The sequence below is a fragment of the Dermacentor albipictus genome, chromosome 4, assembly GCF_038994185.2.
Source record: "Dermacentor albipictus isolate Rhodes 1998 colony chromosome 4, USDA_Dalb.pri_finalv2, whole genome shotgun sequence".
Lineage (NCBI taxonomy): Eukaryota > Metazoa > Arthropoda > Arachnida > Ixodida > Ixodidae > Dermacentor > Dermacentor albipictus.
In genome coordinates this window covers 16,502,643-16,526,310 of record NC_091824.1, presented here as the reverse complement: position 1 = coordinate 16,526,310, position 23,668 = coordinate 16,502,643, and the positions used below count along the sequence as shown (strand labels likewise).

The following is a 23,668-nucleotide window of genomic DNA, read 5'->3' as shown; positions in this document are numbered from 1 at the left end:
CGAACAATTGAAACTTCACGAGTCAGCATGCACGTGCCCGACCCCAAGAGGACCCCAACAGCGACCCCTTTAATGGCAGAATCTGTCTCGGCAGAGCTTAAGGAACAGTGAATGCGCTGAACGCACGTCATCTTCCGTCAACAACACCTATTTTCTGCCTGCCCACAGGAAGATTTTTAAGTGAGAACCATAGCTCACAATGTCCTATTACAATATTTAGCCAATTATAACACATTCCTTTTCTTTTTCATGAAAGCTGCCTGCGCGGCGACAATCGGACACAACATCAAAAGCGCCTTCGCCGCATCCGAGTACTTTACCGCACTGCGGCAAAACTGACTTTAAATACCATGCGATGGAGCCGACTTCAGAAAACTGACCGCTGTTGTGAAACACATCAAACCCTTGCTCACTTTTCTTGCTAAAAAATCAGGTGCGTGTTAGATTTCTGCATTGTTTAAGTGCAATGTCATTTCTACGTTAGTTTTCTGCTTTGGACACACAAAAAGTGTGTGTGCGTTTGATTCAGGGGAGCGTTAGAATCTGTAAAATACTGCGAAATGAAATGAATCAGCAGCGTGTTTCGACATTTTTTTTTCTCAGTATCTTGTTTAATTGGACCCACCAGATAATCAGGTCAACTTTGTCGGTCCCATCACGGTCGAATTAACGGAAGTCGACTGTATTGCAGTTCTTATAGGCTTTGCAACTAAGTACAGACACTTTGTGGCAACCTTCTTGCACGCCACCGCGTCCATAAAACAGCATTGAAACGAAATGCAGAGACCACCTACAGTGATCAATTCCTTGAAATTTCGACTTCAATGTCAAGTTCCACGGAGACTTAAGCAACACTAGCTTGTCTCACTTGCATAGCTACATAAATAACGAACACAAATACCATGTTTACTCGCATAATGATGGCATTCGCGTAATGATTGCACCCTGAACTTGTCGCAGTGATATGTCGTGTGCCAAGTCTAGCTAATGATGATTGCGCCGACCATCTGTCGAATGCTACGCAAACGACTCTTATAGACATACCAAGCGGTCTGCACGCACCCAACATCTCTAGGCAGATGCCCCATTTCATTCCTTTTATCACTTTCCGCACTTCCATGAAAAAAAAAAGAAAGGCTACAATCAAACTTGCCTCGGCTTTATTATTTGTAGGCTTCATAATGGTTTTGGTCAGCAACAACAACAGAAAGGGCGCCTTTCGATTCTTCTCGTCTGCACTCGTGGGCAATGCAACAAATCGCGAGAGGCAACGATAGTGGCCACGTTTACGCTGATATGTTAGAAGTGTGCCCTATTCATACCCCTTGTAACGCAGCTAAGCTATTCGCCCACCCTTTGCGGAAAAGTGCCATATTAGGATAGCAGTGAAGACAAATGTCGCAATTTCATCAGCATACCCGCCATGTGTTTTTATGTCACTGGCAGCTAAGCGCGCCCATCTCTGTTTCTCTCCCCTCAAAGTGGACATGGCTACATTACTGTCGCAAACTTGCCAATATTAACAATATTATTCATTACTGATACGGAAGAAACTGTTTCAAGGTGCGTAATGTACTCACGAGAAGAAAAATAATCGCGTTCGGCACGTTCGGCTTGCTCCGCCGGCCGCCATTTTTGTTTTGGTGTCCATCACTGACAACGGCAGCCGCCTGCTTGTCATCTCGCAGCAAACGTGGGATGAAAAAAGGAAATGTTTCTTTTCACGGGAAATTTAACCCGCCTAATAATCACACCCCTGAATTTGCATCAATTTTTTTTTACAATAAAGTGCTTTCATTATGCGAGTAAATACGGTATACGCAAATAGTACAAACACAATAAGCAAACCTCGTACAACTGCAATTAGGGTCATTGTTGACGTGCGTGCAGCACAGGTGTGATAGATGTAGCATAACAAAATACGCCTGTTTGATTATCAGGAATACAGTCAGAAGCCTCCACCTGTTTTCGGGAGTGTCTGTCTCCTTTATCCATGTATTACATGCAGCCCTGTCTATATGTCCAAGACTCGTGCATGGTAAAAGGACACCACTCGGCCACATGGGCAGGTAAGAGGGAGGAAGTAAGAGCTTACCTGGTCAAACCAGTAGAAAAGAGGCGGTGGGTAGCCCTCGGCAGAACACTTCAGGCTGCCTGGAGACCCCTCAACAAGCTCACTAGAGTCGGGCACCGTCGGTGAAATTTTTGGTTGTGCTGAAAGTGAATCACCATCCCCATCAGGAGGCATCTCTCACAATTACTATTTACCACTGCCTTGCATCAACAAGTCTCCCACTCCTGCAAATTTTGAACTCTCATCGCACCACGCAATCCCCTGCTGTCCTCAACTGCGTTTCGCTTCTCTCAACACCCATTTTACTACACCAGGCCACACCTGTTATCTGCTCCCCTTCCTCTTAATCTCAGCAAGATTGTCAACTCGCACACATTTCCTCTCTTATCCATTCTACAGTCTTCCTCGTAATGTTACAGAAACCCCTATCCATCTACATCCCTTGTTGGGCAGTCCTTAGCATCTGAAATTTGTTACTCTCAAAATTCTTGCCCTATAGGTAGGGACATGCAAAATGAACCGATTATATACTTTTGTCTAACAATGTTATGCACGAGAAAAAACGTACTACTAATAGAAGAAGTACGATCCCAAGTGACTAAAAAATTTGACAGACTCAACTGTAGTTGACATCTACGTAAAGCGAATCCTTGCGCACGAGACGTGCATCGAACGGGGTGGGGGGAGTTGGCGGCTTGAGGTACGTTTTGTTTTCCTGTTGCATATTGTTTTAGCACGGGGACTGAAACGAAGCGAAATATGACACTAGCATCATGCTGCCTGCACAGCGGCGCGTTCGCATTATCGCCCACTAAAAGCGTGCAGCACGCTACCAGCGGCTCTACGCCCCACACGCTGTGACACAGATACGTGAAGGTGCTTATCGTACTACATTTGGTGGCGACAGTTGTGAATGCAATGACCCTAGCCGGGAGGAGAGTTGCTGCTACCAGAATAAGAAACTGAGTGTGCGCCGGCCTTTTCACGCGAGATGGGCGGGCGAGTGTTGCACAAAAGCCGATGCAGCGGGCAGCTACTGTTCTCAATAGCGTGCGCCTTGCGAATTTGCTTGTTAACATGACATCTTGCAGCCAGAAAACGTATAATGCAATCGCAGTTTGCCGATTGATTGAAAATTGGTGCCGAAAGGTCATGTTTTCCAGGAACGTATGAACTGGCAAAAAGTAAGCGTAACTCAATAGGGTAATTTTTTTTTTGTTCTCAATCGGTGGAAGATAACTGGGTATGCTTCAAGAATAAAATGTCTGCTCTAATTAACAAATATATCCCATTGATCTCGATAACAAATGACAAATCTAATCCTAGGTTTAATAATAATGCCCTACGTAAGCTCAGGAATAAAAATAAACGTCTGTACAATACCGCTAAATGCATCTATAATGCTCCTTCTTTGGATAGGTACAGGCTTTGCTTAAAAATATACTGTTCTGCCTTAGCTGCAGCTAAAAATAAATATTTCTCCACAGATTTACCTTCTCTCTTGCACTCGCATCCGAAAACGTTTTGGTGAGTTATATCAGCTGACAGCAACTAAACGTACAGCCTTACATAGTGAGACAAATACTCCCCTCTCTGACAATGAATGGCCCTCTGCTTTTAAAAAGTTTTTTTTTTTTCATCAATTCTCAGCCGCGAGGATCATACCAATGTACCTGATGTTGCTGATTATGAATGGCAATTCATGGAAGTACTGAAATCTCAGTGGAGGGAATTACATGTCTCATTAACAATCTCAAGTTATCTACTTCATCTGGTGTTGATAATATTAGTTCCAAGATATTAAAAAATACCATTTCTACATCCAGTAACATTCTGTACCATATATTCAAGCAGGCTTTGTCATCGGGAGAGCTGACAAATGACAGGAAAATGGCCAAAATCATACCAATATTTAAAACTGGGAATAAAAACTCCCCGCAAAATTCCATCCAATTTCATTGACCTGCATTTGCTGCAAGATGCTCGAACATATAATTGATTCTCATATTTATAATCACCTAGAGTCCAACAGCGTCTTTTTTCACCATCAACATGGTTTCAGGAAAGGATTGTCATGTGAGACACAGTTACTCGAATTGACGACTGACCTGCACCTTTACATGAACAATAACGAGCAGACCGAATGCATTTTCCTTGACTTTTCCAAAGCATTTGATCATATAGCCCATTGTGGCCTTATTGCAAAATTAACTGCACTTCGAATTGACTCCTTCACTCTAACATGACTTCATAATTTTCTTTCGGATCGTCAACAGTTCACAGTAGTTAACAATATTGTTTCCTCTCCCTCTTACATTACTTCCGGTGTGCCTCAGGGCAGCGTTCTGGGTCCTTTCTCTTTTTAATTTACATAACTGATTTGCCGCTTAATGTTTCTTGTCATTTACGTATTTTCGCTGACGACAGCATTATTTACAGATCAATTAACAGTACTGATGACCTTCAAACTAATTCATAATTGTGTAACACCTGGTTAATGGCTTTAAAGGTATCAAAATGTCAGGTAATTTTTTTTAGTCGTCAGCGTGACAACTCACATTTTTCATACAACGTCAATAATAAAGAATTGTTACATACAGTATCATAAATATTTGGGTGTTCACCTAACCGAAACCCGCTACTGGCCGGACCACATTGCAGCCATCTGTGCAAACGCTTCAAAGACATTAGGTTACCTACATCGCAATCTGGGTAATTCACCTTCCACATCCGCAAATTCACCTATCAAACATTTGTTCGTCCACAGCTCGAGTATGCATCATCCATTTGGTCCCCACATCCTACTTAATCGACATGCTTGAATCAGTCCAGAACCGAGCTGACCGTTTCATCTCACGTAATTATAGCCACCACTCCAGCGTAATGCAAATCAAACTCGATCATGCCCCCCAGCCTTTGGTTCTTTGCCGTAATATCGCTCTGTTATTCTTGTTTCACAAACATGTTTATAATGCCACACGATCCACACTGCATATCCAGATCGCCTCAAACATGTCTCGCTGAATAAATAACAACTGAAGTTTTGCACAAATGTACAGTACGACACATGCTTTTAAATTTTCTGCACTTCCTACAGCCATTCGCTCGTGGAACAATCTACCTGATCACATTGCTTCCGAGTGCGATCAAGAAAAATTTTGTCATCTCCTACGCCAGCATTTTTCATAATAGCACTTACACATCACTTTTATCTTGTTTCTTGCACTTGGCAATGTGCTTCGAACTTCTTGTAATTTATATTGATGCATTGCTATTTCGCTCTTATGAATTGTTATTTTATGCCGAGTCACGTGTTCACTTGTATACCCTGTATATATTTTTGCTATTCTGCGTATTTTCCGCGAAATATCCCTTGAAGCATTGTACTCCTTGATCTGCTCGTTTTTCCTGTATTTTACTTTCTAGTATTAGTGCCTTCCATTAAATTTTACTCGTGTTCTTTTCTTGAAGTGTACCTTTGTGGCATTTTATTCAGTTTTTCCTGTTTCATGGTTTGATCTTTGTAGTAATGTAGTAATGAGCCCTGCATTGAGGCGTATCTTTTGTACTGGACTTCAGAAGGCTGCTAACTTTTTTTTTAAATTTTATGCCTTGATTTTGTAACCACCCTTACCATAGGGCCTGTAAGGTATTTTAAATTAATTAATAAATGTTGGCACCGAGAATTCGTGCGTAGCGGGATGCATCAATGAGGTTCTACAGCAGTAAAGTAGTAACTGTTCCGTCACTTCATCAGCACATCATCAGCACATTTAGCAGTCATCAAAAAGCCTCACTGGCATAACATGTGGCTTGAGCAACACAGGGTTGAATTTCCATGTGAACCACCTTACTCTAAAAATGTGCAGCCCACTCCAACCATGGCTGCAGTGGGTTCAATGCCTTGCTGTGTTGCTCTAGTACTGCTGAAAGCCTAGAGTAGCAACAGACAATATGTTTAATTCCTGCACAGAATCTTTAAAATATTTGTTGACGTGTTATGTACTTCAGATTGCATCCTTGCCTAAGCTTCTAAAACATACTTAAGCTTTCACTAACACACAATTTCCAAGTATATAATGTAACAAGTAGGTGTTCCACGCTACTGTGTGTCCAGTGAACCAGTGATTACACGTGCAGAGGGGCTTTCTTGACTAAGTTTGAAAGAATGCGACATTATTTGTTTCAGCAGTACACATAATGAAAAGCACACACTACGGGCTACACCAGGCAATAATGACTACTGAATCCTAGCCTTGAAAGTGGCACTTCCGAAACAAGGTGAAACCATACTATATTATCCCACAGTCCAATGAGCTCACAATATTGCAGTGCTGAAAAACTAGAATTATCACAGCACAATTGAGAGTGAACTGGTCACTTACTGTAGACATCCACAGTGATGTTGCGCTTCTGGAACTTTCCCGTGACAGAGACCATGGCCGATACCACATAAGTTCCACGATCAATGTCCTGTGCGGTCTGCACAGAGATGCCGTCCTCCTTGCCCTCATAGCGTTGGGGGTCCAGCTCTTCACGGTCCTTTAGCCAGCTAACCAAGGGCACAGGGTTGCCTCGCACGCGACACCGAACCTTGCCTGGCTGGCCCAGAATCAGATGCTGGCTCTGTGGGCAGTCCTCCCAGGTGATGTCATCTGCACCAAGAGAAGGGACCAACGCTGGAGGAAATTCTGCATAATGGTGGTCAGGGTATAGTGCAAGGTACAACATCGCAGGAAGTGCTTGCGTGACAAGGCAGGGTTTCACGGTAACACGGAGAGACTTGAAGTGATTGACAGCAGTTCGATGACAAAGACAGGTAGGTCCTCTTGTCGAAATGTTGGGTCCAGCAACATCACTTGTTCAATCATTGTGTGACAAGTCTGTTACAAGCAAGTGCAAGAAGTGGTGGTTCAATACACAAAGCTTTTTACAATACTACTGTGCAAGGAATCTGGTACTATAGTCAAATACAACTCGAGTCTGCAGTGAAGCCCCGCCCATGTCCTCATAACCACCAGCCACTGTTCCTCCCGAGACTGCAAATAGTTTGTACTTTGAACCTTCCCTGTTACCTAAATAAGGCGGTAACCGATAAAGTAAAATTATAAGCGTGTAACTTTGTACGTTTTCCCTCGCCTGTTATAGTGGAATGGTGAAAGCCTAATTCTCTATTGAACTGATATAAAACGCTTGCTTCGCTGAAACTATTTATTGTCAAGTTTCACTTTAGTTGACAGTGAAGTTTCATGAGTAAGATGGGGTAAGCACTGAAATAAAAAGTACCGCGGACTTTTGAAGAGTGAAATGCTCACACTCCATACACTTTGTCCATGTCTGTTGCAGACCTCATCACTTCTGCCGATGAAAAATACTCTTCAAGAACAGCAGACGCTCCACAGGTATCAAGTAAGACACCATTTTGAAATGGTTGCGATTCTGCGATTGGTTGGCGGAGCAACAACCCCACACGGTCCATGTGCCTTGGTTGCCAACTGCCGTCTTTTTTTCTTTTTTTTTTTCAGTTGTATCCTAGTGTACAATCTATGAAGGTTTCCGAAAGGTGCCGAGTCATCATGAGGATGCCAGGATACAAGTATTTTTGCCTTATCTCGATTGTGGCTTGGTTGAAAACGTGGTCACGGCTTTCTGAATAACGCTTTAGTGGAATAAAATCTTTAGAACTAGTTTCAGCACTCCTGAGATACATCCTGTGGTAGCGATCACTCGCACACAGTACAAGAATATGAAGAAACAAAAATATTATCAAAATGGACTTGCAGCAGATGTATACCGTATTTATTCAAATTTAGGCCTAAAGTTTTTTTTTTCATAGAAGCATATACCACACTGTTGGGTCAGCTTAGGTTCGAGGATCAAAAAAAAAAAAAACATGCCAGTTCGCAATTGAAAATCATAAATATGGTGCACAGCCAGCGGCATCTAGAAAAGTCAGTATTGCAGCCACTACTAGCTGTGCCAGTAGCCAACTGAAGTACACGAGCAACGTGGCTATTTTAACCCGAGTCGTATCGGCGTGCGGCACGGCCCTATAGCGTTACGTTATTGTAATGGCACCAAACAGGCGATGTCATTATAGTGCCGCTCTCAAACAAAAAGTTGTGCCAGCCGTAGAGACATCGCCAAACGTTCAAGCCGCACAAGAATTCAGCATCGATGAGACGCTTTTTTCGTGTGCCACAATGAGGAGCTGACAGCGATAAGGAAGGTAAGCGCGCTATAACAGAGAGGAGCTGCTCACAGAGATTGTGCCTCAGATGCATGCGAGCTGTGCTGCAGTGTATGCACATGCATGGGCGCGCATCCGCAAGCGTGCGTGTGGTCTGGGCTATAGCAACGATAACGCAGAGTGAGCTCGGTATGTTCATATTAAATAAATGTTTTCATTTTGTAAGCGCTGTCCTCACTTTCTTGTTTGGCCTACATTCGAGGCAAGTTTTTGTTATTTTTTCTTGCTTCAGACATTCGGGGGTCGAGTTAGAATCGGGGCCGGCCTAAATAGAGTAAATACGGTACTTTATTAACTTTCCTTCAGCCTCTGTGACCTTCTCGTTAAGGTAAGCTAACTAAAACGGTAAGCATAGCTTGAGCACTTATGTTTTAAAGTGTGTTGATGCATAATGATAGAGAGAAAAAGAACAGCATTTCATAAGCTGCAATAGTCTTAAAGAATGTACCCTTTTCAACAAAACTTACCAGGTGCATCTTCAATGTGTCCTGGCTCTCCATCAAAAACACCAATCAGAAGTCATTTACCACTTGCTGGTATTCCCATGCATCCAACAGCATTGTAGAGCCACTCTTTCTGCTAGGTAATTAAAAGGAGCTCCATGGGTTCACTACAGAAATATCTACCAATAACCGACACTATTGTAGGTGCATTTATTTTGTATGCTAGTGCTCCCTTCCCCCACCCCTTCTTTTTTTGCTTTCTACGCACTTGCTGCTCTCAATCTGGCAGCGACACTCAATGCGAAACATAATACTGGCCATAATTCATCGTTTAGCGATTGACCTGCGGGAGGGCTTTGAAATGCAAAACAGTATTGCAATTTATTTACACCTACAATCACAAAAAAAAAAAGGGTGTAGGGTGAAAAATAAGGATAAGCAAGATGAGAAGTATAATACACACCCGTAAGGTTCAGCAAGTAACCACGGTGAAAATTCAGACAACTTGCAGGGCTATTGCAGTCTATTGCTATTGTCTATTGCTATTGGAGGGCTATTGCAGTCTATTGCAAATTCAGTGTCTTTGAAGAAGTGCCAATGACATGAAATTGACAGGCTCTTGTAATATATTCCATTCCCAGACTGCACACATAAAGCATGGCTAACCCCTGCGTGCTCAGTCACTAGGCATGCAAAAGAGGCACTCACGGTAGAAGGTGATGTGAACTGTGATGGAAAGAGGGATGGTTTTCCCATAGAGGGCGCTGCACGTATAAGAGCCACTGTCCTGCGGGGAGGGGCTGTCGAAGGAGAGGATGTAGCTCTCGCCTGTAGGCACCACTCGTATGCTCTCTTGGCTGAAACAAGGAGAGAGAAGAGGTGCATTTCAGCAATGCAATCATACAACAACCAATGGTATGCTAAACGTGCACGCAGCAGCAGCAACAGCAGCCTCTTTGAAAGGGCACCTTCCGCAGGTCTGGCCACTTCGAGCTCACGGCGCAGTGCATACAATGTGCACTACTATTGGCGGCGAGGATTTACGGAGTTGCCATCTGTCGGAAGCGCCTTGCTTGCGTAGTATGAGGGATAATGCGACGCGCTCCTCATAGGTTTGGCTGTCGGCACTCAATAAGAACACCATGCAGGAGCCCTGCTGCACATTTCTGTAAGTACTCTCGAAACGACAGAAGTGCTTTACTGTCAAAATGATAATCTTGGGCAAACTGAAAGCACATAATGGTTTACAGATGCTATCTTTACAGAATACGTACAGTGAACGCCCACTGCACAGGGTTGCCGCAATGGAGTCCCCCGAACCTTTGCATGAAAAGTAGCCAATCACCGAGTGCAAACTATGTGAAATATGCTATTATATGTAGTGGGCTGTCTGTATAAACAAATTGAGAATAACAGAATGAAGCCACAATGCAGTGATCGCAGTGACCGACTGCGCCTCTGCGTGCATGTCTGCGCACAATGTTTCGCTTTTGCTGCGAGCGCGTTTTCAACCGTGCCATGAGCTTTAGGTGGCAGCATATGAGTATTTGACAGTACATAAGCAACCATTGTTGCGTGGACGCTATCAGAGCTGTTCAAAAATAATTTCGTTGTAACTTCAATGTCTACGGCGACTTGTGATGCACCATCGTGACGATTCAACCTTTTTTTCTTCATTTCTTCTAAATTACTGGCCGTCTCATTATTATTTCTCATATTACATTGCATTGTATGTTTATCGGTCTTCTCAGCGAGCAATTTCCCGCTAATTTTTCTTAATCCAGTACAGTCATTGTTTAGTGCTAACAAACGTGAGCATATCCCATGTTTTTTTGTTTTCATTGTGCTTCTTACCATTTGCTTTCCATTCAACTGAACTTGCCAGCACCAAGCATCATCAAGTTCATAGATCAAAGATGCACGACATTAGCTGGGCAGCGCGCACGGGCAAGGGCCTCAGTGCGCACTTCCTGCTACAGATTGAACATCTCAGCCCCTACGCCGTAGCAGAAATCTTCCTTGCGGAAGTGCTTGATGCCCACCCGAGTTGTAGCCGATAGCTGCTTGCCGCTTCTAAGCTTTGCTATCCAAGCTTCATGTAGCTTCTTGTCCCGCGGCTACGTGTGGAGGCTGGCACCTGGCTCTGTTGTGTATGTCCGGCACTGCGGCACCGAGCAATAGCCTACCATGTTGCATGCCTATTGCACCTATTACAGTGCTTTCAAGTGTTGTCTAGTGAACACCTGAAGCGGGAAAACCTCCCCACTTAATCAGAACCTTAGCACAGGTGGGACTTCGAACTTTAATTTTCAGCTTGCCTTGGTGCTTCTGAAGCAGCCAACGCGAACGCTGTGTCCATGTCATCCCTAATTTCCCATCACGCCGAAGGCAGCGCCAGCCTTTCCAGTGGTGGAGCTCGCCCCCAATATCGATTGCGCCTGCCAAGTACGTGCCATGCAAAGAGCTTACATTTCAAAATTAAACGCCCTACGTCCTCGCAGGCACCGTGTTCCCAGTCAGATAGTCGACGTCAATTGCGCAAGTGCCTCTACATACAGTCGACCAAAAAAGTTTAGCAAATGCTAAATATACGAGCAGCCTTTCAAAGGTGCCAGTAAAACCGCACATCACAATGTTGTTCGCATACATCAGTAAATGCTGGAAATGGGAATACCATGCTGCGTTTTGAGGTGGCGGAGATATTCAGCTTTTTTTGTCAGACCTCTTGCTCCCTTTCTTTTGGGTCGACTGTACATAGCCGGGCTGTGACATCACTGATAGTGACACACAACTCCGAGAATTATTCACGGCAACATCAGTTATTCTTTTAATCTGTTTCTTGAATAGACAAATTTATACAACAATAAAACATACAAACCAAATGTCTGCATGCTTTCTCTTTACTTCGGACCGTAGCAAAAGATGTACTTCTGCTGCATTTTCCACGTCATGCAGTCACTCGCACAGAGAGCGAATTTTCTGCCTTTATCCTGTGCCGCGATCATGCTCTTCGATTCTTTCGCGCCTGCTTCAGTGCTTATGATTGTGGCACTGAGTTGTACCGCTAATCAGGTGTACTCGTGCCGAGCGCACGAAATTGGCCGCTGCGCGAAACGAGACAAACGCAACAGCTAATGCGTGAGACCATCACCAGAAGTGCGCCACTCAGCAAGAGAGAGAGAGAGAAGGCGGGGCCCATGACGTATTCGTCACGCGATCCTCCGGCTCTGGTATGGGAGCACGGAGGGAAGGAATTTCTCTTGTGGATGTTAGACAGGGCAAGTGGAGAGAGTGTACAAGGCGGTGATGCTCGCCTACTGAAATATAGACTTTTAGAATAGTTTTAGAAAGAAATAGCATTGAAGCCACTGCGCATGCACAAGACGCAAACTATGTTTGGGTTTTACATTGGGCACGCTATTTCACTGATTTAGCGAAAGGCCCAAATGCTGCCCCAAAAGGCTTGCGTAAACTAACATGGCGACACCCATCAAAGTGACGGCTCTAACGTAGCACCAAACTGGGTTTGATTCGTGGTACCGCTGAAGTTCGCAAGTTAGGAGAAGTGACTGCAGCTATTGCTTTCTCTCGACTAGCGTGTGTTATGAAGATTGATTCATTAGACGCTGCTGATTCCGAATTCAATTGTGGATTTTATGGCTCGTAAGCCTAACATGGCTAAGCTTGGCTGGTGAAGGCACGTAAAGTTGGTTACTCAAAACTAAGCGCAACTAATTGTTTGCAGCTTACAGAATAACCTAATTTTAAATTAACGCAAATACACGAAATTCAATATTACTATTCTTATCATAAAATAGCATACTTTATTTAATTATTTCCAATAGGTTTTCTTTGATGCCATAGTGGCGCTGTTAGCGCAAGATACTATGCACAAGCACAAAGCCCTATTCTAAAACTCTTCACTCCTGCGTGCCCCAACGCTAACACCCGCAAAGCTCTTTGGGGCCCCAAACTATTAGGGCCCCTATTCCAAAGCTCTCTACTGTCTAGCGTTGACGATTGCTCTATAATTTCATTACTGACCAATAAAAGTCATTTGTCTTCTTACTAAAGCTATTCCACATTTTAGCAGCATGCTCATAGCACACCAAAAAGGCAGGAGGAATATAAACTAGCATTTAATTGCAAGGTACAGACATGACTCTGTTAATGATGAAGCTCTCGTCTGCCAAGAGAGTGCATGTTTGTTACTAGGCACTTAAAATAATATCTGTCCATCCCTTGTTGTAGCCAGTAGTGTTCGAGTGTGGTACAATCTTAGGACACCTTGGAGTTCAGTGCAGCAAAAATATTGTACATAAAAACTTCAGCATGTTTTCAAACTGCCTATCTGGCTGCATGGAAGGGGTAAAATGACTGCATGAGGTACAGTGCGCAGAATAAACCCTGAACAAGGTCGTATTTGCCAAAAATGAGACACTTATTTGCAGCAGAAATGTATTTCAGCAAATACCAGCTAAACCAAGAAGCAGTATTGTGAACAAGGAATTCACCAATTAAACCTAAGTGCATTATTGTACCGCCAGTTTGAATCACTTGTCGATGCTGCTCTACCCTGAGCATACTTCTGAACTAAACGTAACAGCGCAAACATATAAGACGAGCCACAAAAAGAAAGACACGACACACACTGGCGCTGACTAACTACTAAGCTGACTGGCGCTGACTAAGTGTTGCTATCCTGAGCACATTCAGCACGTGATAACTGTACTCTAGCAGCTGTAGTGGTTCCAATGTGCCAGGATGCAGAGAGTGATGGCACACATGATATCGCCCCCCCCCCCCCCCCCCGCTTCCTCCGCCCCCTCTTTTTTGTGTGTGTGTGTGTGTGGCAGCGAAGGTGCGGCTGTGTGGGCAGCTGCTACACCGCTCAAAGTTTGCTTTCACGCAATACCAAAAACGGGCTGCAAACTTCACGACTGCAGATGAGCACGGAGAAAAAGAACTCATCGGGCACTTGACCTCATGCCACGCAAGATGGCCGTTGATGAATACCGGGGCACAGGGTTTGCGAAGTGCGCGCGCACTCTCACCCGGCAGAGCAAGCCGTGCCGAGAGGGAGAGAAGCCAATCCGTGCCAGCGGGGAGTGACGCCTGCGCGAGATGAGCTCGGGGGAAAAACCCATCGTCCGAAACGGAGCCAGCGCGCGAACGCATCAGCCCCTTCTACAGCACAGTCGAACAGAGTTTGGGGAATGCGCAAGCAGTGAGGCTTCCGCGATCTCGACATGCGGTGCGCGCCAACGCGAATGGGTCGAAAGAAAAGCACGCAAATAGACCGAGGCCAGATGACGCGACTCTCACGGGAGCAGGCGTGCAAGACAAGATGGAAGCAAGACAAGCCGGGCGATAGGGGCGCCTCCCAGCCATACCCGACAAATGCAGTAGGGAAGGCGAATAAAGCCGGGAAACGAAGCGAGGGGAGTTCAGCGGGGCGCCTATTCCGGTCCCGCTCGCCGAGCGACTTGCACGACCCGGGGCCGCGCGCGTCGTCCCCCGTTGCGACCCTGAACCGAATGACGCGCGCACTTCTCTCACGCACGCCGACCGACCTCGACGACCCACATTTCCCGAAATAAATAAAGAAAACAGACGCTGCGGCCAGGGAGACGACTAATCGCGAGCCGGGAGCACACAAGCATCGCTTGTACTACACTACGGCACCAGGCCAGCGCTTCACAACTTCGGCCACCGACGAATAACGCAGGTGTGTTGGAGGGGCGAAATAATACGCGACGGAAGGCTAACCAGCGTGCACTTATAGACGTACCACCGGCAGCGCGCAACTAAAGCCGCGCAACACGCCACTCGACCTGCGCGCGCGACTAGTAGCGCCGCATTCGGTCGACCCGCGCAAACGTCGCCTGCTTCGGCCGGCGCCGACCCGTCCGCTAATCGTCCCCGCGGCCGGAAGCGACAAGCGGTGTAGAACGGTCGCAAGCCTCACGCGTTTCGAATAAGCAAGGCAGCCTTGCGCGGATATAAGTTTTCGACACCTTGTTGCCATCCAACACTGGAGGGTGCTCTAGTGACTCAAGGGAACCCCACTCACTCCACTCTAAAGAAGCTGGCTCGAGGAAACTTGCTGAAAGCCAGACCATGCGCCCTTGCGCGTGTTCTCCGTACACGTTCGTTCGCCCATTCTTCTACACGAACGAGCGTACTAATATTCGAAGTACACTGCAGAAATGTGAAAATGCTAGGGACCTGGCTCCAAACTACATTCATAACTGGGGTCTAACACAACGCTAAGACGCAGCCGCTGGGAACCGAAACCACCACTCGTGTTTAGCAGAGCTATACTACGGCTACACTCTGAGGGCAAACGGAACAACACGAAGCTGCGATGCAGGGCCGATGGTAAGTGTCGCCAACAAACGTGTTGGTGTGCAATGTGCCGTGCAGATCTCGTTTTGCACAGCTGTTCCCTTACAAACATCTCGCGTAGCTTAGATGCAAAACAGAAGCAAGTTAACTTGGTATTTCCTTTTTCTTTTGCTTGCTTCATTTTCCCCCTTTCTGCCCACTTTACAGCCGTGAGGGGCGTCGGCGCCGTCAGCGGTTTTTTTCTCCCAGGCGAGGTTTTGTAACCGCAACAGCAGCTTGACTGGCTGAAACCAGACGACGTAGAAAAACAATGGGCAAGAAAGGAGAGAACCTTTACATGTAACTTATAAGGGTTCTCTGTAGATGCACAGAACCTTCTATACATACAGAAAGGTGAATATATATATGGTCGTAGGATGCATGCCACAAGGTTTTGCACAGCAATCGCGAACATCGCGCATAGCAACAATGAAAGCCTTATCTTCCGATTAAGTTAGGTGAGTACAGTTCACTGCGATTCTAGTGTAGCACAGATCGGGGGACGACCACGGGTAGTTGACGTCAAGCACGCAAGCAAGCCACGATCGCGATGACCGAGCACTGTCAACGCCCTGCACACACGACCGCGGACGCCCGATTTCTATCCTCACGTCAGCTTGCTTTTATCACGCGCGGAAACTGTCGCACGTGGAACGTCCTCGCCAGCGCTGCTAAAAACGAGAGACACACGGGCGATTAAAATGACGCGAAGCTGACAGGCACAGCTGCACATGCTGTCGTTGATCGCGCAATCGCAGTAACACGATAGAGCACGACGCCTAACCTTGCGCGAGCATAACAATGCACGCCGGCTTCCTTTATTGCGACATGCGTTAAAAAAAAAATACTGTTTTCCCCACCTAACCTCTTCCCGAACAACGCTTCACACAGTGCTTACAACCAACCAGCCGAATTCGTTTTGAAAAATGCCTGCCTTTGTGCCTCGCAACTGCATCGCACTCCCGCCCATCCATTGTTCGCACCTGCGAGGTTTCCATTAGCGGCAATCCAAAGTAAGGAAGTAGGTACAAAAAAGAATCACGAGCAACTAAACGGCTTGCAGTTTCCCGCCATAATACCGGCGGCGCGCATTCTTCGCGCCTCCGCGAACGCCGAGAGAAGCAAGTGTGTCAAGAGTCATTCCACGAGCCCGCGTGTAAAAAACGAAGGCTCGCAGGCAGCGGCAGAATCGCCCCGCTGTTTGCAACCGCAAGACGGCCACGCCGCGCCAAGCGAGGCGACGGCGCCCGGTTTCGAAACCCCTTTTTTACAATTCCCTGCGCTGTCAGCGTGTTATACACACAAAGGTCCCCACGACGGCTCACATCATGCACGCCCAGCCGCATTAGTCCGTCATTAGCGGACGTGCGCACACGCCCAGACGAAAAGAAAAAAAAAACTACATGAAAGCCTACTTTAAGAACACGAGTTTACGTGAGGGTTAAAAAATAAGCCCGAGCGACTAGCGCGCTGGCGATCAGTGCTCGTTCGCTTGACAGATACACACCTAGCGAGAAGGGACCGCCAAAAGCGCAACGTTTTTGATCGAGGAAGCGCATCATTACGTCTTCCCCGCTGCTGCGGCGGCAGTTGTGATGCGAACACATGAGTGCCTTCTTCGATTCTAGCTCTTTCATGTCACTTCAGTGCGATTTCCGTAGTCACTATACTGAAAGCCGATTTTTAAAGCTGTGATTGGCGATTGTCTAAATGTACTTTACACTTTGTCTTACTTTACGCTTACACGTTTGTCCCCATCGCAGATCGCTTTCAAAATAGGGCCCGCGCGGCCGCGTCCCGCCTTCCTCCATTACGCGCGCGAGATCGAGCCACCATCGTTGGCTCACCTCGCACATACAGCACACGACGGAAATGGGCCTGGAATGTCCGTATACTTGCTATCGCAACAAAACGCTAACTGCGCAGGCGGCTTTCTCCATCGCAATTGCTATCTTGACCCAGCCCCACTAATAATATTGTCATACAGTCTCTGGTGCGTTCAAGGGTGGAGTATTCGTATTCTGTTAGGGACCCTTATAGTAGCTCACATTTTACTATGGGGTGATAAAGAAACACTCTGCGCGCTTTAGCTTGTCTGTACTCTCGCCCTGTATAGTACTGAGACTGTGCACACTTAAACAAGAATTCACAGACGATTACGATACTCCCTAATGCAAATTTGAGCGCAGCGGTATACGTGTTTTCGTTTCGCGTTATATTGGCTGACGTGAACAATGTCTCGTGCAGCACGTTACAAACGCAGTGTGGCGCGAGTGCCTCGCAATCGGGAGATAGCGAGAGACGGCGCGTGGGCACTATTCCCAGCAACCGCCGCAGGCAGACAGACCTCTGCTCATGCAGCGCTTTGTTTCCATACAGACAACGAGCACTACTCTGGCGCCATCTCGTAGCCATCGTCGCCGCAAAGCGCGTCTTGCGCGGCACTACATTTTTCTTCTCACGCTTTCGCCATACCCTCCTCCGCTTGCCTCCTCGCGGTCTCTTCGACATCGCCGTCTTTCCTCTCTCGCTGCGCTCGGCGTTCGCTTTCGTCCTTCGCTGTTTGTTCGCTCGGTTACGAAGGCCGACGCTCACCGCAGGAACGGGCGTGATCTAAAGAGCTGCGATCTAAATATGTACCACAATAACGATATACGCCATATCTTTTCAGTCCTAGTCACATCTCGCCTGCATATCGATCACACACTGAGAGTCGCTTAGCCAATGAGCGCAACTAAGAGCGGCTTTTTCGTGCCAAGAACAGGCTAGGGATGGAAAGCCATCTAACAGCCTCCGACTATTACTGGCCTTTTCATGCTTAAAGGAGTGGTGAACCACCCCTGCCCCACTCGGGTTTGGTGAAAAAACGCAGTCCGCGGATAGCATGCATGCGCTGCTGCGAACATCTCAGCAAAGTTTTGCAGCCGTGCGCGGCGCGTGCAGCTCGCAAGCGGAGCGCGCAGCCACCTTTCACCAAACGCTCTTTTCAACAGAGGCCTGCTCCTCACTGTTTTCTGGACGCTTTATTTCGTAATGTACGGGATTCCCATACGCGGCTGCCATTGGCCAGTAACTGACATCCATCAAGAAGGATGTTTGGATCAGTGCGCTTTTTCCTACTCTTGCTGAGTATATTCATTGGCGCAACTTAATAACAGGCGGAAGTAAGCGAAAATCTGCTTTCGAATTTCGACGTACGCACTTCCAGAAGGCGCTATCGCCTGCTCACGTTCGGCCGCCCAAGTAGGAATTAAACTTTGCGCACCCTGCTTTTCGGCGTCTTAGCCGCCGGGTCTCGCCAATTTCGACTAGTTTTGGACACTCAACTAGCCTCGAACTACGTGAAACACGTAAGGTCAGACCACACGCACGCTTGCCAGCGCGCGCTCACTCCACGCCGCTCCTGGTTAGACGCCTTAGACTATCCGTCGGTCAGGCTGGGCCGCGCCACGAAGCACATCCGGCCAGCAGCATACGAGCGCGCACTCTGTCGTGGAAAAAGTAAACGCGACAGTAACTGCGGTCGGCTACGAATAGCGCAGGCACCGCGGCGTGCCGCGACGAGTCCACTGGCTGAGCGCACTGCTGCTCGCCGAGCACAACCGCATTTGGCTAACGTCATTTTACTGGACATAGCGCCATCGATACTCACCTGAAGGTATCCATACTTTCGGCGGAAACAACCAGCTTTTATTCTCTGATTAGCCTAGCATTTACGTTAAGAGCCAAAACACTTGATCTGCGGATGCCACTCAACAAGGCTCTATTTCAGAGGTGAAGTAGGGGCAAGCGCGGGCTTAAAAAAAAAAGAAAAAGAGAGAGAATGCAAATTTAAGCCTCGTTGATCAGGACAAGGGACGCGCAGCGAAGTTCGGCGAAGAAGGCACCCCGCTACTCGGTAGCGCGAGAGCATGCAGCCCCGGGCTGGCTAAATCCGAATGGTCCGATCACAAAAACGGGTGAAAGAGCCGAAGAAAGCCTCTGCACACCACCGCCACTTGGGGAACAAACTGCAGCAATCTGCAGCTGTGGGGGCTAAGCTATCGCGCAACTTTTCCTGCTCGTGACTGCCGCAGACTCCGGGAGCGGCGGCGTCCGTGTCGCATTACGGACGCAACAACAGGCAGCACAGTTGATGCCGTAATGCAGTGATTTGGGCTTGTTGGTAACACATCGTGAGGCTTATAGCGCGTGAAAAGACGAGGACAAAATGAAGACGTGACACAAATAAAGACTGTTGCAAGTTAACGCCTGTGTGTGTCACGTCTTCCTTTCGTCCATGTCTCTTCACGCGCTATAAGCCTCACAGTTGATGCGCCATCAACTTCCTGCGGCAGCTAGAGGAAGCCAACGGGGTCGAAGTTCCTGCACACGTGTTACTGAAGCCACCTGAACAAAACCCACGGAGGAAGGAAACTAAGGAGAGGCGCTACCCCCTCCGCGCGCGCTAGGAGAAAAGTGTGGCGGAAATGACGTAGTAGGTTCTCATTTTTTTGCTGCTTTTTTTTTTGTTGTTGTTGTATGGCCACGCCTTTTGGGCCACAATGGCGGCGTTGTTCTGATTTTGAGCGCTCACACGTGTTGCTCTGGTAGGTTTCGTGCCGTGGCAAAGGCGCTGTGTGGGCGTGTTTGCGTTAGTCACCGTGTCTTGTTGCGCTGTGTTACCAGCACCGTGCTCTGCCGGATGTTGCGCGAGCGTGCGCGAAACCACGCGCAGCGCCGCGTGGTTTCGCGAAAGATGTTAACAAGAGAGGAGGGTGGCACAAAAGGCGGAGCATCGCGATGAGCAACGCCAACTTCCGGCTTCACTTTTGCTTCACAAAGAGTGACGTCAGGGCCTCTCCTTAGTTTCCTTCCTCCGTGACAAAACCAATAGTAGCGACATACGTGTATTCGGCCGGCGGGGGAGGGCGGGCTGGAGGTCCAGGGGGCGCATACGCACTTCCTTGTTGGTGGCGCGGAGTCACGTGGTTGCGATCGCACCTTTCCCGCGCAAACAAGCGCGCCAGCATCCGCGCGCTTGCGGCCGCACCTTCTGTTTTCTTCATTTTTACAGCGAAGCTGCGTACCTCTACCCCCCAATGCATTCGTCATTTCCGCAAGCAAAAACTCAACCAGTCACGGCGGGAGGCACGTGTCGCGTGCGCCGTTGGCTTCCATGCAGCAGCACCACCAGATAGCGCTCGCGTCCGCGGCGTTGGCCATGCAGAGAAAAGAAAACTAACTAGACAGCTCGCCTTCGCGCACAGCGTTCGCCGCAAGTGTTTTTCGGTAAAGATTATGGTTGCATAAGCTGCAGTTGCCGTGAAGCGGCAACTCTGTGTATACAGGGTTTAACAGCGAACTTTAGCCAGAGTTTAAAAACACGCTGATGCACTCCAAGACGACACAACCAAATGCATGTTGCCGACTAATGTAAGTAGTAAGTCACCTGCCGTGGTTGCTCAGTGGCTATGGTGTTGGACTGCCGAGCACAAGGTCGCGCGATCGAATCCCGGCCGCGGCGGCCGCATTTCGATGGAGGCGATATGCTAAAAACACCCGTGTGCTTAGGTGCACGTTAAAGAATCCCAGGTGGTCTAAATTTTCGGAGTCCTCCCCTACGGCATGCCTCATCAGAAAGTGGTTTTGGCACGTTAAAACCCATAATCTTTTTTATGTAGTAAGTCGCACTATTTTTTTTATTCTGCTTAATTGCATAGATCAACATCATCATCACCAGCCTGGCTACGCCCGCTGCAGAGCAAAGGCCTCTCCCATACTTCAACTACCCCGATCATGTGCTAATTGTGGCCATGCCGACCCTGCAAACTTCTTAATCTCATCCACCCACCTAACTTTCTGCCGCCCACTGCTACGCTTTCCTTCTCTTGGAATCCAGTCCGTAACCCTTAATGACCATCGGCTATCTTCCCTCCTCATTACGTGCCCTGCCCATGCCCATTTATTTTTATTGATTTCGACTGAGATGTCATTAACTCGCGTTTGTTCCCTCACCCAATCTGCTATCTTATCCCCTTAACGCTACACCCATCATTCTTCTTTCCATAGCTCCTTGCGTCGTCCTCAATTTGAGTAGAACCCTTTTTGTAAGCCTCCAGGTTCCTGCCCCATAGGCGAGTACTGGTAAGACACAGCCGTTATACACTTTTCTCTTGAGGGATAATGGCAAACTGCTGTTCATGATCTCAGAATGCCTAACAAACGCAGCCCAGCCCATTCTTATTCTTCTGATTACTTCAGTCTCATTGCATAGGTAGTCAAGATTAATTAACCAACTTCTGAAGCAACGAATTTAGGCAAAATATTCAAATTGGAAAGTTGTAAAGCGGTTTGCAAAACGCTCGATTAAAGTTTCTAGCTTTCTATTAAATATAAGTTTCATTTTTCGTTCACTGCAGATGCCCGCGAAATAAAAAAAAATACCCCGTGACATGCACGCTGACGCGCCGCGATTGCAGCGCTCCCAAATGTTCAAAACAAAATCTGAATATAAAAACATTGTTCCTATAGCGAAATACTTTAACAGTGCTGGTTATCACTTAACGGTGCAAAACGGAGGTAATGTTTCGGAATAATGAAACGCTTCGAGAAAGGGCACTCGAGCTAATGGAAGGCACCGCACGCAAAGTTTCGTGAAGCCTGGTATAGAAAGAACAAAAAACGTCCAAGTGAACGCACTGGAAAGCTTAAAGTACGTCTTCAAATTTTCTGCGCGCTTTCACGAGGAGAAACAAAGCTTCTTGCCCGCCACCTCTCTGCCCGCGCATGGAGCGTGACAGCACGGCGACGATGACGAAAACGCGCTTCGAGCACTTGAAGAGGATGAACATCAGAGAGCTGTTGCGGATTGGGCGGATTAGGCACGCACCATTAACAAGCATCGGTCAAGTTCTCCGAATGCAACCACTCGGCGTCGCATTACGATTGTGGTGCGCAGGTGTGCGTCGACCATGCTGCCGGACCCGTCAGAGACAAGCTGGCTAACCCGACCTCGTGTGCCGCGCGTGGAGCTTTTGTCTACGCACTGTGTCCCCAAAAGTGCAACTGGAGGCGGGCTCAGTTCGAGGTATATAGTTGACCCTAGTCCCAAGAAAAACTGCTTTGCAGCACTGGAAGGTCGTTCAAGGACGACGGGTCCCACCTGCTGAGCGCCTACTAGTGTTATGTCTCAACACCGCCAAGGGCATTAATTAGACGTTTAACACGAGGCAACTCGGCACCTATACATCGGCACCTATCCCGAAGCCAACGCAGCGTTGACGCCGACCGTTGACGGGTCAACAAAAGACCCCTCTACCTGAAGCTGATAACCTGGACTAATTGGTGAAAAGGGCCAATGTCGTGTGCTGCAGTAGGAACGGCTTCGATCTCGGACTCCCAGGTTGCTAAATATGCGGGTGCGAACGTGCAACATCGGAGGCGGAGTTCAGCGGAATCGTGGGATGTAATGAGCGGTTCGACGATCGTGGTTAGCCGCGGTACAGCCAGACTCCCTCGCCTAGTCACCCAAAGGCATTCGAACCGATACTTTTGGTGCAGTGAGGAGTGCTGACGTGTCCTGGTGTGGACTCGGACGTTTCATGTGATTCCACAGAGCGCATAGGCTTCTGGTGCCAGCGTAAATAATGTAAAATAAACCATTTTCCTTCCTTCCTACTACCGGACGTGTACTCGTCAAGGGGCTTGGTGGATCGCTAGCCATAACGCTACCTCGAGCAGCAACACCAGGCGAGGAGACAACGCCGGACGGAGGCAGCCATCGGTGAATAGAGCCCATGGAGTATTGGCCGAACATGACAAAACTTGCACGGGCCCTACGATTGGCTGAAAATGGCATAACCCCGATGGACTCGACGAGCTATATAAGCCAGAGAGCCACCGGGAAGAGAGACTTTCTTCTTGTCGCGGTCCACAGCGTCCAATTTGCGGCCGGCCGTAACGATGGCGCCGTTACTGCTATTTTGTCTTTTATATTCCTGTACATAATTAAATTAACCTTCTGCTCGCAAAGTCCACCTCAACGTCGGCCAACTCCCGCACTCAACGGCAAGATGAAATAGATCACATAGCGTGAGCGGCAGGACAGGTGGCACAGAGCTCAACCAGACAAGCACAGTTTATATTGCAGTGGCCAAGCGTGGTGGCTTTGATAAATACCGTTTAGGATCTGCGGTCACGGGGAAAAGTCCGGAAAACGGACGGCGAAGGGTTCTTGCGTCCGAAATTTTAGACGTTCTTGTACATTGATTCTATGGGGTACATGGTGGCGCCGCGTAGCCGTCCGAATTATCGGGTCTCCGGAAAGTCGGCCGTTGACTGTACAATGGCAACTCCTCCCGCGGATCCGCTACGATTCCTCTCCGTTACTTGAGCTTTCGTTCCCATTCAATAAAATTACAGCTCATTTTCCCGGATAGAAAACGAATTCCCCGAGTATTTCCAGACTATTCAACATCCCCGAGAATTCCCGACTTTCCCGCAACGGAAAACGGCGGCGCTTCTTCCTCGCTT

At 47.7% G+C, this 23,668-nt stretch overlaps 1 protein-coding gene across 3 annotated transcripts in view; it reads right to left on the bottom strand.

The window, feature by feature from the left end:
- Fas2 (fasciclin 2) overlaps positions 1 to 23,668 on the bottom strand; it is a 192,804-nt gene that overhangs the window by 82,885 nt on the left and 86,251 nt on the right. For all 3 annotated transcript variants that reach the window (XM_065450683.2, XM_065450697.2, XM_065450689.2), the window contains exons 3-5: positions 9,476 to 9,624; positions 6,460 to 6,729; positions 2,096 to 2,214 (exon numbers count right to left, since the gene is read on the bottom strand). In XM_065450683.2, coding sequence (XP_065306755.1) covers positions 2,096 to 2,214; positions 6,460 to 6,729; positions 9,476 to 9,624 — 538 coding nt within the window. The remainder of the gene's footprint in view (positions 1 to 2,095; positions 2,215 to 6,459; positions 6,730 to 9,475; positions 9,625 to 23,668) is intronic.